This window comes from Triticum urartu, chromosome 7A (genome assembly GCF_056163025.1).
Source record: "Triticum urartu cultivar PI428250 chromosome 7A, HENAU_Tu73, whole genome shotgun sequence".
NCBI lineage: Eukaryota > Viridiplantae > Streptophyta > Magnoliopsida > Poales > Poaceae > Triticum > Triticum urartu.
This window is the reverse complement of record NC_141879.1, coordinates 747,386,333-747,402,601: the sequence shown is the minus strand read 5'-3', so window position 1 is coordinate 747,402,601 and position 16,269 is coordinate 747,386,333. Positions and strand designations below refer to the sequence as shown.

The following is a 16,269-nucleotide window of genomic DNA, read 5'->3' as shown; positions in this document are numbered from 1 at the left end:
CGGAGACTTGGCCAGAGAGTGGGTCAATGCATGTGAGCAGCAGCACTCTCCTTTCTCACTCGTTCACTCCCACGCCACACCCTTCTCTCTCTCTCTCGCCTGAGCCCTGAGCCGCCTCCCGCACAGCGCCACCGTCGCCGGTTGAGCCCGCCGTCACCGCCGCTTGCCCTAAACCACATCCGCCCCGTCCAAAGGGAGGATGACGCCACCACACCGCTAAGGGCATCTCCAGCCGCGCCCCCAACAGACCCTCCCCAGGCGATTTTGTCGCGCCCGCGCCAAAAAAAGACCCCAGTCACGTCTCCAGAAACTCGTTTTTCGCTGGCTCGGGCCAAAACTGGTGCCGGCGGACTCAGGCCGAACCCGGCGCCCTTGGGGGCGCTTGGGAGCCAGCACAAGCGAAAAAGGCGCGTGGGCCCGCCCTGGAGGCGACCCGAGGGCCTTTTCCCACTGTTTCTTGACGCTTTTCCCTCGCATCTCTCCCGCTCGCTCGCCTTTCTCCCGCCATTCTCTGCCTTTCTCCCGCCAAACCCCCTCCCGCTCGCCTCCCAGTCGCCGCCATGCCGCCGAAGAAGTACGCCATGCCGCGTGCGGCGGCAACCGCTACTGGCACCGTGGCCCAGCCGAAGCAGAGGAAGCCGAGGGCGCCGCCATCGAAGCCACCGGGCCTGTCGAACGCCGAGTGGAGGGTGGAAGTTCAGCGGCGCGAAGCAGTCACCGCCGACCGGCGGAACAGGGCCATAGCCAAGAAGGCCCGCGACAACGCGGCGCGCACGGCGGCGTCTTCCTCATCGGTCGACTAGGCGGGGATGAATCCACCCGTCGTCAGCCACGCCCAGTACGCGCCCTGGGGATAGCAAGGCGTCGGATCTCCATGGGGTTCATCGTCGCCCGGCTACGCCGACGGCGACGCGCACGGTGGGTTCAACCCAAACGTGACCTTCCCTCATGGTCACCCCGCTACGCGCACGCCCTCGCCCGCCTTCGTCGGCGTGCAGTACCCTCCATACAACTACTCGCCGCCCGCCGCCTACGCGTCCACACCGACGCCCCATCTCTACCGTGGACCGCTGCCCTTCTCGCATCTCGGCGACGCCGACGACACGGGAGCCGACATGGATGACATCATCGTGACAGGATCGACCGCGGCCGCCGCGTCTCCCGGGTTCGCCACCCAGGACGAGGTAGTGGATCTCAGCGGCGACATGGAGGTCGAGCTCGGCTACGTCTACGGCGAGGACGCGCAGGAACCCGAGGAGGAGGAGGAGGACGAGGAGGAGGAGGAGGAGGAGCCGGCTCCTGTTCCGACGAAGGGGCGCCAGAAGAAGAAGAAGCGGGCGGCCAGGTCAGGCGAACCGCACATCAAGTGGACGTCCAAGGAGGAGGAATGCCTCGCCGAAGCATGGAAAGTCGTCTGCCTCGACCCGACCACCGGCGCGAACCAGAGCTTGGAGACGTACTGGGACCGCATCAAGGCCGAGTTTGACGAGCGGAAGCTCGTCGACCCCTACTTCAAAGGCGTCTACATGCAGCGCGGCTCCAAGGCGATGGCGAACCATTGGGGGCGTATCCAGTTGGCGTGCAACAAATGGCATGGAATCGTCGAGAAGGTCGCGGCTCGCCCGGAGAGCGGCGCCAGCGTTGAGGATCAGGTACGCACGTCGTTCGCCCGCATATCTTCGTCGTCTACACCCGCCGCCCGTCAACTGTTCGTCCCTCCGCGCAGCTGCTGCGTATGTTCGCCATGTATCGGGGCGACAACCAAGACGCCGACTTCAAGCACCTCCACGTCTACAAGCGCATTGACAAGTGCGAGAAGTGGGCGGAAGTCCGACGTGCCCTCGACAAGGCCAAGGAGACATACAAGCCGGACGCGACGACTCCGGGCGCGTCAGAGGGGCGGCCGGACGACCACAAATTGGCAAAGAAGGGGAAAAACGCCGAAGCGGCAACCACGCGAGTGCAGGAGTCCATCGAGCATTGCCTCGTCGACGCCCAGGCCCGGGCCGTCCTACGCGAAGAGAAGACCAAGGCGCGGTGGTCGTCGTTGATGAAGAACAACGTCATCAAGCTCGACCTGCTCCGGACGAACGTCGCCGCGAAGAAGAGGAACACCGACATGGCTTTTCTGATGGGCGGGGCGGACATGCTCCAGAGCAACGACGAGAAGCTCAAGGCGTGGTACCTGGTGCAGCGCGGCCTCATCCTGAGCGAGCTGCCGACGGCAACGCCGACGACACCGACGACGCCCACGACCACACGGACGCCAAGCCCGAGTGACGCCTCTACATCGCCGCCCAGCAGTGCCGAAGCCGCGCCGACACAGCCCAGCACCGAAGCAGCTCCGACACCGCTGAGCCCGTGCACGCCGACTCCACCAACGCCTGGAGCCGACCCCGCCGAGTGAATCATTGCGCACGCGAACTTGCGGCGGCGGCGCTCTGTTTTTTGTAACGCCAGACTACGTCCGATCGCCGGATTTGCGGCGTCTTTTAAGAGCGGGAACGACCAAGTTTAAATTTCCCGTATCCTGGGGCCGGCGCGTGGGGACGTGACTGGGAGCTAGGTCGTCCCAGGGGCCGAACTAGCGCCGGCACGCCCCAGGCCGCTCTATTTAGGCGCCCTGGGGGGCCGAACGGCTGGAGATGCCCTAACACCTCACGTCGCCACCGTCCAAGGCGTGCACGGAGACCTCGATCGATGCGCGCGTCTGAGAAGCGCCGTCGAGGGACCTGGGCCGAGGAAGCACCCCCGGCCGCGTTGGGGTTGAGCCGCCGTGGAACGTTGCGCTGCTCCCGTCCCGTCGACCCCGGTCTGCACAATCCCACCGGTGAGTCCCTCAGATCTGTCTCTCTCTCTTCCGCCTTTTCTCGTCTTCTCCTCCTCGGTACAGTACGTACTCACAGTCGGCCATGGTTTCCCGCAGCCGGAGTCTGACCAAGCTAATGCAAGGCGATCAAGCATTGTGTGTGATAAGACATTCTTCCTTGCTGATCTGAGTCTGACCACCAAACCATTCCAGATCTGTGAGGGGGAGCAATGGCGCAGTCGGCCGTGAGCACCGCGCTCGGGAGCGTGGGCAACCTTGCAGTACAGGAGACTACTTTCTTGTGTGCAGTCACCCTTGAAGTGTCCTTGTTGAAAGATGAGCTCATGAGGTTGCAGGCCTACCTCAGAGACGCCGACAGCAAAAGAAGGTCAGGAATTGAAACAGTTGCTGTCTTGCTGAGCCAGATTAGGACGGCAGCTTATGAAGCTCAAAATGTCATTGAAGCTGCAGATTACATGGAGAAGAGAAACAGGCTCAAGAAGGGATTCATGGGTGCTATTTCCAGGTACGCTCGCCTACCGAGTGACTTGGCCACCCTTCGTAAAATCGGTGTTGACATTCAACATGTAAGAAGGAAGCTCACTGATATTTTTGCAAGTGCGGAAAGACTGAATATTAATTTGGATAATAATGTTCCTGTTGAGGATGAATCTCCACAAGATGATGGTCCTATACATCTAAACTCTGAAGATGATGTTGTCATGGTTGGTTTTGAGGATGAACACAAGGAAATAGTGGACAAGTTAGTTGACAATGATTCTGGGCTTAGTGTTGTGTCTATACTTGCCATGGGTGGCGCTGGAAAAACAACACTTGCTAGAAAAGTCTACGCATCATCTAGAGTCAAAAAACACTTTGGCACGGTTGCTTGGGTGACTGTATCTCAAAAGTTCAAGGGTGTTGATTTGCTAAAAGATATTATGAAACAAATCATAGGGCACAAGGACGAGTCAGTTGACCAAATGAAGGAGTATGAAGTGGGAAAGAAGATCAATGAATTTCTATCACAAAAAAGGTACTTAGTAGTTCTTGATGATGTTTGGGAAACAGATACATGGGAGCAATTAAACGGAATGATTACAGTCTTTCCAGATGCAACTAATGGTAGTAGAGTACTGTTAACCACACGAAAAGAAGATGTTGCAAACCATGTTCAGATGCCAACCTATGTTCATCCTTTGAAGAAATTAGATGAAGATAAAAGTTGGCAACTTTTTAGTAGCTAAGCTTTACCAACACACAAAAGGTCTGTAATAGGTGATGTGGGTGAATTTGAAGAACTAGGGAGAATGCTTTCAAGAAAGTGTGATGGATTACCACTTGTGCTTTCGGTTTTGGGGGGTTATCTATCGAAAAATCTGGATACACAATCATGGTCCGATATATTGTTAGGTTGGCCATCAACCAAAAACATAGATATGATGCGAAGCATACTAGCTCGCAGTTAAGGACCTACCAAGTCATTATTTAAGATCTTGTTTCCTCTATCTTGCTACCTTTCCGGAGGATTATATAATAGATGTTTCTGTTCTTATTGAACTATGGATAGTAGAAGGCTTCATTCCACATATACCAAGGCATACACTAGAAGAAACATCACGCAAGTATGTAGCTGAGCTAGCTCAAAGGAGCTTGGTGCAGGTTACCAGCAGAAGCATGGCACATCGATGGATTGAGAAAATAAGGGTTCATGATATTTTACGTGATTGGTCCTTAGAAGAGGCAAGACAGGACAGATTTCTTGATGTCATCGATAAAACTTCAGGTCATGCTGCCTTTCATCCTTCTGTTTTAGTTTTCTCTATTCAGATTCATAAAGTTTCAATTAGAGAAGCTCCATTAGCAGTGGTCAGAATTTGTCTGCAAGGATGTTATCAATTTTTACACACTAGAAATCAGTGTTTCACTGTCCTTGAATGTTTATTATATCTCTCTCTTTTTATGTCCAAACAGAAGAAACAATATGCCTACATATCACAAAGATAACATACAAATTTTTGCATTTAGGGGCAAAATAATTGTATTTACACTCTTAACTCTTTACGGTGCCCCTGTAATGGAATAGCGTAGTCTACATATTATTGGCACGTGAAGAAATCTCTCTTTAATATGTCATGATAATGTGGCATCTTGCTGACAAATGGCAACCGAAAATTTTGCAGGCCAATTTGGGGCACCATTAACTGATATCATGGTATCATATCATTCTTCTTATCAAGGCTTCAGTGGTCAGAATTTACAGGCAAGACCTAATCTCAGAGCCCTAACTGGCTTTCGACTTCAATCAATATCCCTCCCTAAACTCAGGTTTCTTCGAGTTCTTCACATTGAGAACTCAAGCCTACAGAATTTCTCTAAGGCAATTGGTGAGTGTATTCACCTAAGATGCCTCATGCTGAGAAAGTGTGGACATGTGACGACCCTGCCTTCATCAATTGGACAACTCCTTTACTTGCAAACTATTGATACAAGGGGCACTGATATTGGACTAGTACCAAGCTCTGTCTGGGGTATCCCTTCTCTAAGGCATGTTTACCTTGATAATTATATTTCTCCACCATGGGGTGTGGAACAAAAAGAGTTGCAGACTTTGTGGTTAGATTTTCCACATAGTCGCCATTTGTACTACAATCTTGACATGTTGAGGTTTTTGGGCCAAATGACTCAACTAACAACCATGATGTTAGGAACAAACCGACCTATTCCTGAGGAAATGATGAATATACTTGCAGACAAGCCTCGCTTGGTTGATGTTGTACTCGATGGTTTTTCTGAGCTTGATAGATGGCCTGAGAGTCATTACTTCCCACAAGGCCTGCGAAGTTTCAGTTTAACTGCTGGTGCCATGAAACAAGACCCAATGCCGATATTGGAGAAGCTCCCATGTCTTGTGGTGCTGAAGTTGAGTGGGTACATTGGCCGAACCATGTCATGCTCTGCCGGTGGGTTTCCTCGTATGCAGAACTTACAGCTTATTGATTTTCGAACAGAGGAGTGGAAGATAGAGGCCGGGGCCATGCCAAAGCTCTCCCACCTGATACTCAAGAGGTTCTTTATGATGAGAAAACTTCCTGAGGGATTGTTGCACCTTCAGTCCCTCAATTACCTGGAACTAGAATTTATGCCCTTTATTTCTGTTGGACATGACAGCACATTGAAGGAGTTGCAGCAGAAAGGATGCAAGGTAACCTCCCTCACCCTCTTGTTCTCGTTAAGTTTATTTTATTTGATTTTGCTGTGCTACCCGCGTTCGTTGCAACGAGGGATCGAGATGTTTGTAATTTTTGTTTTGTTTAACTTGCTTGCGGTTTTGTTCTCTATCTTTCCCAGCTGCATTGTATTGTCTGGAATGATATTCTCTTGCGTGTTTTTGCAGGTGACTAAGGATGGAGATCCGGATCTAAACTAACCTTGCTGCCTACGATGTTGACCTCTATTTCTGATTTCTGTATTGCCCTGCCTTACAAGTTCATCTATTTCTTTCTTGGCCCCATCTTGAGCAGAACACTCACTATTATCAACTCTTCTCTAATGTGTGTCTGTCTAAACCAGGCTTTGAGAGGATAATATGTACTCCCTCCGTTCCGAATTAGTTGACTCAGATTTGTCTAAAAAGGGATGTATCTAAACGTGTCCAGATACATCCGTATCTAGACAAATCTAAGACAACTAATTTGGGATGGAGGGAGTATGTTGTATGCTCATGTCGAATGATTTGTTTGTACGGTGGTTTATGATACTCTGTTGGGGCTGAGCATACCCACACTCTATCATGCTCGCGCTAGCGACTACGCCATCATTGTGCACGTAGCACCCTAGCGCCCCTACTTGTATTCTCTTTTCGACCTATCAATGAATGATACGCAAGCTTTGCATATTCGCGAAAAAAAAGATACTCTGTTTGTAATGTCGGTTACTCAACATAGAGTTTCTATACTCATACGACCTTTGTCTAATTAACTAATTTGTACACCATTAAGTGCAAGATATTTGCAAGAAGGAAGTGAAATACTGTGAAGAGCTAGCTCCATGGCAGTTGCTTATGCAAACCAACAGAAGATAGCAGCTGCTCCCCAGAATACTACACTGATTCATCTCTTTTATATGCTCATGCAATGCTTGCCTGATGATTGCAAACCGACATCTTCATCTAAATGCAGCAATGATTAACTGAACCATGTAGTGATTTTCAGCACTTGGGACATGTTCTACAACAGCCAATTAATATCTGGACAGCCGGATGAACCGGTTGATGTGCTACAAAGTGTTGTCTGAACCTAAATGATAATATAGGTTGATTAAGTTTTTATTATTTATGATATGATGATTTGAATTCTGGCTTGCACGTTCACGGACTGTGCTATTTGGCCCACTAGTCGTGGTCCCACTCAATACATAGGTTTACTTTGATGATTTTGCTTTCCATTCCACCTTGGTCTAGTTTCTAGTTACCTGAGAAACCATGCAGATTTGAGATTTGGTTGCACATACTGTACGTGGGAAGCATTTGAAATATGTAAGAAGAGGTAGCTCCATTTCGTTTCCTTCTGCCGACCAGAAGATCATTACTGCTGTTTATGCTTGCTTGAGCCTGATGGATTTAAGCTACTCTGATAACCTTTCGCAAAGATTTTTTTTTTTTGAAACCACGCTCCACGCAAACTATTCGTTCTACCAAAGCAAATGCTGACATGACATGCCATATACATTATGACACCTCTCCCCGTGTCTTCTGTGTACCAATTGAAATGTGTATGAAGAACTAGCTTCCTGGCATTTGCATATGCAAACCAGAAGAAATCATCACCGGCGCCCTAGATAGCACGTACCCTCAATCATTATAGTACACATATACTCCCTTTGTACCGAAATGTAGGTCGTTAAACGATTCCACGTACAAATCTCGTCACATTACGATTTTTTTTTAAGTTTCCCAAACTGCCCTCCCACCCGACACAGCCCACTCGCTGCATAGCATCGGCGTTGGGATGGAGCTCAGCAAAGGGAAATTTTGTCTCATCGAATACGACATCACGAGATATGTAGACACGTCCAGTGGAGACGTCAAGGCATTTTACACCTTTATGCTGAGCACTATACCCAAGGAACACACATTGTGTTGAACGAAACATGAGTTTGCGTTTATTGTATGGACGCAAATTGGGCTAACATGCACAACCAAAGACACGCAGAGAAGAATAGCCATGTTTGGCCTGTAGACTGACTGATCACAACATCGGTTTACATCTTAACAGGGCATTGTAAGATACATTTTTTCCATATTTATTTCATAGCCATGTTTGGCACATCGATTTGAGCATTCAGAATAAATTTGGGGTGATTTGGAGATGGTGGAAAAAAATCACCTTTTTTTACAAAAACTGGCGTAAATGTATTTTCTTCAATTGGAGAGCATTGTTGACTGATGTATTTTTTCGAATTTATCGGTAATATTAAGTCGGGAGCGAAATATAATTCCTCCAGTAAATCTATTTCCAAATTTTCTCGTGCAAAATGAACAAGCTACACGCTGGCCACAAAGAAACTATGATTCTTGAGGTTGCACTTCATAAACTCACATATAGAATTCCAAAAAAATCCCAAACTCATGCTGTTACAACCACCAAATAGTTGAGTCATACATTATGAGGAAGTCACTGACTAACTGACAGAATGGAGTATATTTTAGAGAGAAGGTCACACGGTACTAGACATAGACAACAATGCACACGCCAACATCAGGTTGATCGTTGACATACTTGTTGTCATTCTCTTAGCACAATGTTGTAGCTATCATAGTTTTGCTTTGCGATCCTACACAGAAGGATATAATTAATGCCATGGAATATATTTGGAAACATGCAAACATTAAATTACGACATATTAGGTACCTCTATCAATTTGGTGCACATACGTCGCTTCTCGCTTGTGACCATCTGCTTCATGACAATAGCTACATCTACATTGTGATCTTGTCTTCTTCATCTTTGCCTGTAGCCTTTTCTTCGGAGCACATCGGCCTGGCACATGCACGGGATCCAGTGTTGGGGAATGTAGTAATTCCAAAAAAATTCCTGCGCACACGCAAGACTATGGTGATGCATAGCAACGAGAGAGGAGAGTATCGTCTACGTACCCTCGTAGACCGTAAGCGGAAGCGTTACGAGAACGCGGTTGATTTAGTCGTACGTCTTCACGATCCGACCGATCCAAGTACCGAACGTACGGCACCTCCGAGTTCAGCACACGTTCAGCTCGATGACGTCCCACGAACTCCGACCCAGCAGAGCTTCACAGGAGAGTTCCGTTAGCACGACGGCGTGATGACGGTGATGATGTTGTTACCGACGCAGGGCTTCGCCTATGCACCGCTACGATATGATCGAGGTGGATTATGATGGAGGGGGCATCGCACACGGCTTGGAACAATCAACTTGTGTGTCCTAGGGTGCCCCCTGCCCCCGTATATAAAGGAGCAAGGGGGAGGTCGGCCAGCCCTTGCAGGGCGCGCCAGGAGTCCTCCTCCTAGTAGGAGTAGGACTCCCCTTTCCTACTCCTACTACGAGGGGGAAAGGAAGGAGGCACTACTAGAAAAAGGGCTATAGATGGGATTGACACTAATGGCGCACCAGACAAGCGGTGCGCCATTAGTATATACTAATGGCGCACCACCTTCTGATACGCCATTAGAGTTGAAACTACTAATGGCACACCTGGCCCAGGGTGCGCCATTAGTATCAAATTTTTTTTTGAACTAGTGCGCCTGTCCAAACATACTAATGGCGCATCCAGACACAGTGCGCCACTAATGTTGTTTTTTATTATATTTTTTATTCCTTTTTTTGCAAAACTACTAATGGCGCATTGTTCCACCGTGCGCCATTACTAGTTTAAACTAGTAATGGCGCACTATGGGACAGTGCGCACCACCAGAAGGTGCGCCATTAGTAACCTGGATTACTAATCGCGCATTTAGAGTTGGTGCGCCATTAGTAATCCCTCCCCTGCCTCGTCTCACCCGCGCCTGACCACCACCGCCCACCACTTCCCCGGCCGTGCTCGCTGTCCCCGGCCGTGCTCGCTTCCCCCGCCGCACCCGACCACCTCCTCACCGTCCCCCCTCCGCCGCGCCCGCGCCCTCGCCGTCCCCCTCCCCCCGCGGCCCCGCCTACGACAACCTCCCTCCCGAGCGCGACAGCTAGGGTTCCTAGCCGCCGCCACCGCTGCCGGCGCCCCCGCGCCCCCACGGCCCCCACCACCGCAGCTCCTCCATCGCCGACGCCTTCGCGACCTCGTCGTGGCCGCCGGCCTCCCCACGACCAACCGAGGCATCCCTTCGACGCCGCCGCCGCCGCCGACCCCGACACCGACCCCTCCGGCGACCGGCCGCGCCCGCCCAGGTACCTCTCCTCCTTCCTCCTTCCTCCCTCTCCACCCTTCCTCCTCCTTGTCGCCTCCAAAATTGGCCATGACCCAGTGCACTTTAATTTGTTAAACACCTGCAGTAGTATACTTGACTGAATTTAAACACTTGCAGTAGTACTTTGACGAGTCTGCTTGATCAACTGAATTTAAACACTTACAGTCTTTCTACTGCTGCTTGATCAACTGGAGTACTCTGGTACTTGATCAGTAGCTGTTTTGGTGTAGCAAGTGCAGCAGCTGTAGTACTCCATTTGGTACTCCATCTGGAGACTTTAACTGGATCAGATTAGGTACTCCATTTGCTGTAGTACTCTAGTTAACTGAAACTAGTGACATCACTTGAAGCAACTTAAGTCTGAATAATCAAATTTATCATACACTATTACTTGAATAAAAGATTATGTGCTTGCAGTGGAGTGCATGCGTTTTGGAGTAGCATCAGTAGCTACTGTTACTTTTCCACATGAAGTACAGTACTAGAGTAGCAAGTGTACCATTATTATTGGAGTAAAAAATTCAGTTAAGTTGTGCAGTAGTGTGCTCCTGCTTGCTCTTCTCTGAATCTTTTAAGTTAAATGAAACCTTTTTACTCCAGTAGAATTAGATGAATTTTGTCAGTATTGTGTATTTAAATGAATCTTTTGCTGTGTATTTAAATGAAAGGGGAGTATAAATACTGTTTGGTTAAAACCAAGATTCAGCATCTTGAACTACTCCAGTTGTTTAAATTTGACTTGGTGTAGTAATCAAATACTCCAAACTGTTGATGGATAGATGGCCATTAGTTGGTGTAGTACTGCTTGGAGTAGCTTGCTGTAGAGATTTGTGTATTCTGCAGTTGAGTGCCAAAATAAACCTTGCTAGGTGAATCTTGTTTGCATTAGGAGTAATCGCTGGAAATTTACTGAATTTTGTTTCCAGTAGATGCACTATTGGAGTATTGGATTACCGCCTCTGTTTTTAATTAACAGTAATCCATGATCAGCAACAGTTTCTTTCACTAATTTTCAGTTAACAACAATCCATGATTTTTTTTCAGCTAAAACTATTGATGATTTTTTGTTGGGTGACCTATTAGATCTGGAATGGAAGCTCACATAAGTTGAGCTGATTTTTGTCCATATGAAAGCAGAGGACCATATGGTCTGTGGCCTTTTCATCCATATGAAAGTAGAGGCACATTGTGGTGCTAGTTTGCTGGCTTTTGTCTCCGACCGTCGTGTCGTGATGATTTTGCAGGTACCCCGAGAGGCCCTTGAGTTTGCCGGAATGTCAATTAACTTCCGTTCCGGCAAATTCGGGTACTCCATATGTCCTATTTTCAGCAAAGGTCATGCTGAAATTTTCCGTGAATTTTAGCATGACTTTGCTAAAAATAGGACATATGGGGTACTTGCGACTAATGCATGGGCCGGGGTATCTTAGTACTTAGTTAAGTAGGATCAACTGCCCCGCCATTCTTGCTGCATTAAACCATAGGTGGCAATAGAGCCAAGTGATTAGTGCCAAGTGATTAGGCCCAACCTAGGGTGCCTTGGCATCGATAAACCCTAAATGATGAAAACTTAACTTGGCTGCCCCGGATGCCTCGGTGTCGATGATAACCTAAATGATGTACGCTTAGGCTTTTAGGGTGCCTCGGCGTCGAAACCCTAAATGATGAAAGCTTAGGCTTTTAGGGTGCCTCGGTGTCGACAAACCCTAAATGATGAGACCATGATCTTGTTCCTTGACAATAACCAACTTTTTGACCAAACTTTTTTCCTATTTAGAGCGAAACATGGCCCACAACGATGAGGCCGGTGGTTCGGGCGGCAAGCAATTCTGGGAGCTGTCCCAGGATATGTCGTCATCATCATCGGATGACGAAAGTCTCCTGGCGGAGTGCGACTGGTGCCACGACAATCGAGGTCTGTGCGACATGCCTCACCTGGATGATGATCGGCGCTTCAGCATTAAGCTCGAGGAGACCTTCGAAGTCGAAACGGTACACAACGACGACAAGTGTTATTTTCATAATTAAGCATTACTTCAACTATTTCAACGTGTAATTTTCATATTTTACAATTCGAGTATAGCTTATCCCATGCCATGCAAGACGCTATGTCTTGGAGAGGATGGATTTTGAAGACCATGAAATTTCTGAAACAAAGAAAATTCACCTAAGGACTCATCACGATGTGGACTTTGAAGTAAATCTATATAATTCTGAGAGCGTAACCCATTTTGGTTGCAAAAATTGGGAAGCATTTTGCAAGATGTATGGTTTTGATGAGGGTATGCTTATCACCATGGATCTTGGTAATCCTGACATCAACCAAGACAATATGAACATTTGGGTCCTTGTTGATACGCCTCCAGTTCTACCGCTATGTGAGTTTCTCAAACATAGTTATTAGCTAATTTATATTGTTTATTTCAAAATAGTTGATAGCTTATTTCCATTGACAGCTTATTTTTATTGTTCAAAGAATGTGCGGGAGATGGTAGACAAAACCCACTACACCGATGGCTCCGAATTAACAACTTACAAGGAGAAAAATCATCTGGTCGGATTTTGTACTGACATTGAAAATTACATTATCCACAAACAAATTCCTCAACATTATGGTAAATACGTGCCACTAGTGTATGTGTTCAACTACGGTAACTAATCTTTGTTTAATCTGGTGATGTCACAATGTTGTGGCTGAGTTGTTCATAGTTGCGCCTAAGAAATGTCTAATTATTGTTTTCTGTTAATTTTGCTCAGTACACCCCTTCATGGCAAGGCGTGAAGTCCTGGAGAAGCTCCACATTGGTATCGGTGAGGAGACCACAACTATGGCCAACCTGATCATGTTAATAAAGGGCCGGGTCTTCATTGTTCTTGTCACAAACGAAGCAGACTGAACCTTTTTTGGTTGCCCTCATTGGAGAAAACTTGCCGAAGAGTACGCTTTTGAAGCTGGGGAAAGGATCTACATGTATCTTGACAAACCTAATCATGAGATCATGGTGCACTACCACATACCCGACTCACCATAGCTCTCGGTGCTAAAGAGTTCGTAGTCACACATGCAGCTCGGCTCATAGAAAGATGCACCCATTTGCACTTAGAGAAACCTCCACTTGTAGACCTCGAGAACGAAGTATCATAGTAGTATTCTCTGTAAGACCTACCTCAAAGAGACCACATTCTTGTGTGCAGTCACCCTTGAAGTGGGGCTCTTAAGAGATGACCTGAAGCGGCTGCAGGCCTACCTCAAAGACGCTGACAACAAATCGAGGTCAGGAAATGCAAGAGTTGTTGTCTTGGTGAGCGAGATCAGAGATGTGGCGTATGAGGCTCAAAATGTCATGGAAGCTGCAGATTACATGGAGAAGATAAACAGGCTCAAGAGGGGTTTCATGGGTGCCATCTCAAGGTATGCTCGTTTGCCGAGTGACTTGGTCGCACTTCATAATATTGGTGCGGAAATTCAGTGAGTAAGAAAGAAGCTCACTGATATTTTTACAAGTGCCGTGAATTTGAAAATTGATTTGGATGATACCGTTGTAGCTGAGGATGAGTTTCTAGAGGATTTCAGTCATATACAACACAATTCTGAAGATGATGTTGTCATGGTTGATTTCCAGGATGAGGACGAGAAATAGTGGAAAAATTAGTTGGCAATGAGAAAATGCTTAGAGCTGTGTCTATCCTTGCCATGGGTGGAGGGTGGAGCAGGGAAAACTACACTCACAAGAAAAGTATACACTTCATCCAGAGTTAAAGAGCACTTCCATACAGTTGCTTGGGCGACTGTATCTCAAACATTCAAGGACATAGAGTTACTAAAGGATATTATGAAACAAATAATAGAGGACAAAGATGGCTGTAGAGAAATTGACAAAATGGATGAGTGCCAGGTGGGAAAGAAGATCCATGACTTCCTCCTGCATAAACGGTACCTGGTAGCTAGTTCTCGATGATGTGTGGGAAACTGACACATGGGAGCAGTTGAACACAACAGTTAAAGCCTTTCCAGATGTAACTAATGGTAGTAGAGTATTGTTAACTACACTGAAAGAAGATGTTGCAAATCATGTTCAGATGCCAACACATGTTCATCCTTTGAAAAAGTTAGATGAAGAGAGGACTTGGAAACTTTTTAGTAGCAAAGCACTACCATCATATAAAAGGTCTCTTATAGATGATGTGGATGAGTTTGAAAAACATGGCAGAAAGCTTGCAAAGAAATGTGATGGGTTGCCTCTTGCACTTGCAGTATTGGGGGTCATCTGTCAAAGAATCTAACACTACTAGGAAAAAGCCTATACACAGAATCTTACCAGTAGCGCTGTACAAAATCAAGCGCTACTGCTACTTAGTAGCAGCGCTCATAGATAAACCACGCTACTGCTATGACTTTAGCAGTAGCGCGTACTAGCGAAAAGCGGCGCTGCTATGTTTGAACTGGGCGCACATGGCTAGCCCAACCTAGTAGTAGCGCGTATATTGGCCCAGCGCCACTGCTAATCTGCTTAGCTGTAGCGCGCTTATGTGTAAGGCGCTGCTGCTAATGGAAATAAAATAAAGTGAAAAACAAATAGAAAAGTAAATGGAAATGAAAGAAAACAGAATGGAATAGCTGTAGCGCGTTTCTCTGGAACACGCTATAGCTATCTTAGCTATAGAGCGTTTCGGCAAAACGCGCTACTGCTAGTTTGACTCAAATCCCGGTAGTCCGGGCTCAAAATTTCGCTAAGTCCTTTCCCCCCCTCTCTACTCCCGGCCCCCCTGTCCCCCAACTGCTCCATCGCCGCCGTCGCCCTGCCGCCTTCGACCACACCGCCACCGCCCGAGGCCGCCTTCGACCACACCGCCGCCGCCCGCCACCTTCGACCACACCGCAGCCGCCCGAGGCCGCCCTCGACCTCACAGCCGCCGCCCGAGGCCATCGTCGACCTCACCGTCGCCTCCCTCGAGCTCACTGCCGCCGCCCTCGACCTCACCGCCGCCGCCCGAGCCAGAGCCTGCCCTTGCCGCCGACCGTAAGGCTCTGCCTCTACTGTCCCCTACCCTCCTCTCTCTCTCTGCTAGGGCAATTTCATATATATGTTGATACTGTGTTGATGTTCATATGAACCCTCGGTGTTCATATGAACCCTAGATTTTTTTAGGGCAGTAGGCATTTTATAGCATTTAGGAAAAATGATTAGCAATTTTTTTAGGAAATTAGCTAGGGCAATTTTTATGAAAATGCCTAAACAGTAATTCCATTTAGCTTTAAACTAATAGAGGGTATATAAATAATAGTAGCATTTAGATTTAAATTAACAGAGGCTATAAACAAAAAACACTTAGCTATAAAAAAATATTTGGACTATGGACCTGAATTTGTTCCAAATTTCATTCAAATGAAATTTGAATTATTTGGACTATGGACCTGAGTATTTTTGAAGAAATTGGGTGTAGGTACTAAGGTCTTGCTGTGGAAATTTTGGTGAGGTCAGAAGGGTTAGAGAAAATGGAGTTTCTAGACTTTTAGCTTTAGACAAAAAACATAAGTATTTAGCTATAAATAAAAAACAGTAGCTATGGCATTTAGCTATAAAAAAACAGAATTGTTTTTTCTTTTCAAAAACTTGGTCAAACAATATATGACTTGTGCTGGAATGATGCTGAGTGGCCTATGTTTTGCCGGAATGTTGATTCATTTCTGTTCCAGCAAATTTCAGGTTCTCGATTTGTCCACTTTTTAGCAAAGGTCATGCCGAAATTTTCCGTGAATTTCGGCATGACTTGTGCTACAAACTAGGACATATCGAGTGCCCGGGATTTGCCGCACTAGGAAGGAGTCAACATTCCTGCAAAACAATAGGCCTTTTTTATGTCATTATTCATTTTATTAGGTCTAGAATTAATTGACTAGATTTAATCATAGGAAACATGGCTAGCATGAAGGACAGGGTTCTGGTGATTGCGACGACGCCTACCGAGCGACAGACGAATTTTTTAGCCTTACCGACGATCAACCGATGTTATTGCT

At 47.3% G+C, this 16,269-nt stretch overlaps 2 protein-coding genes and 1 pseudogene across 2 annotated transcripts; all 3 read left to right on the top strand.

Moving 5' to 3' along the window:
• Window positions 1-2,933: 2,933 nt before the first annotated feature.
• LOC125522896 (putative disease resistance protein At1g50180) lies at window positions 2,934-4,126 on the top strand. The gene has a single exon (XM_048687940.2). The coding sequence runs from the start codon at window positions 3,040-3,042 to the stop codon at window positions 4,054-4,056; it is 1,017 nt and encodes a 338-aa protein (XP_048543897.2). The 5' UTR covers window positions 2,934-3,039; the 3' UTR covers window positions 4,057-4,126.
• A 280-nt stretch (window positions 4,127-4,406) lies between these two features.
• LOC125522895 (putative disease resistance protein At1g59780) lies at window positions 4,407-6,579 on the top strand. The gene is made up of 2 exons (XM_048687939.2): window positions 4,407-4,595; window positions 4,993-6,579. Exons 1-2 carry the CDS (start codon window positions 4,487-4,489, stop codon window positions 6,237-6,239), a joined length of 1,356 nt encoding a protein of 451 aa, XP_048543896.1. The 5' UTR covers window positions 4,407-4,486; the 3' UTR covers window positions 6,240-6,579.
• Window positions 6,580-13,219: 6,640 nt separating this feature from the next.
• Window positions 13,220-14,534, top strand: LOC125519600 (putative disease resistance protein At1g50180; annotated as a pseudogene).
• Window positions 14,535-16,269: the final 1,735 nt, after the last annotated feature.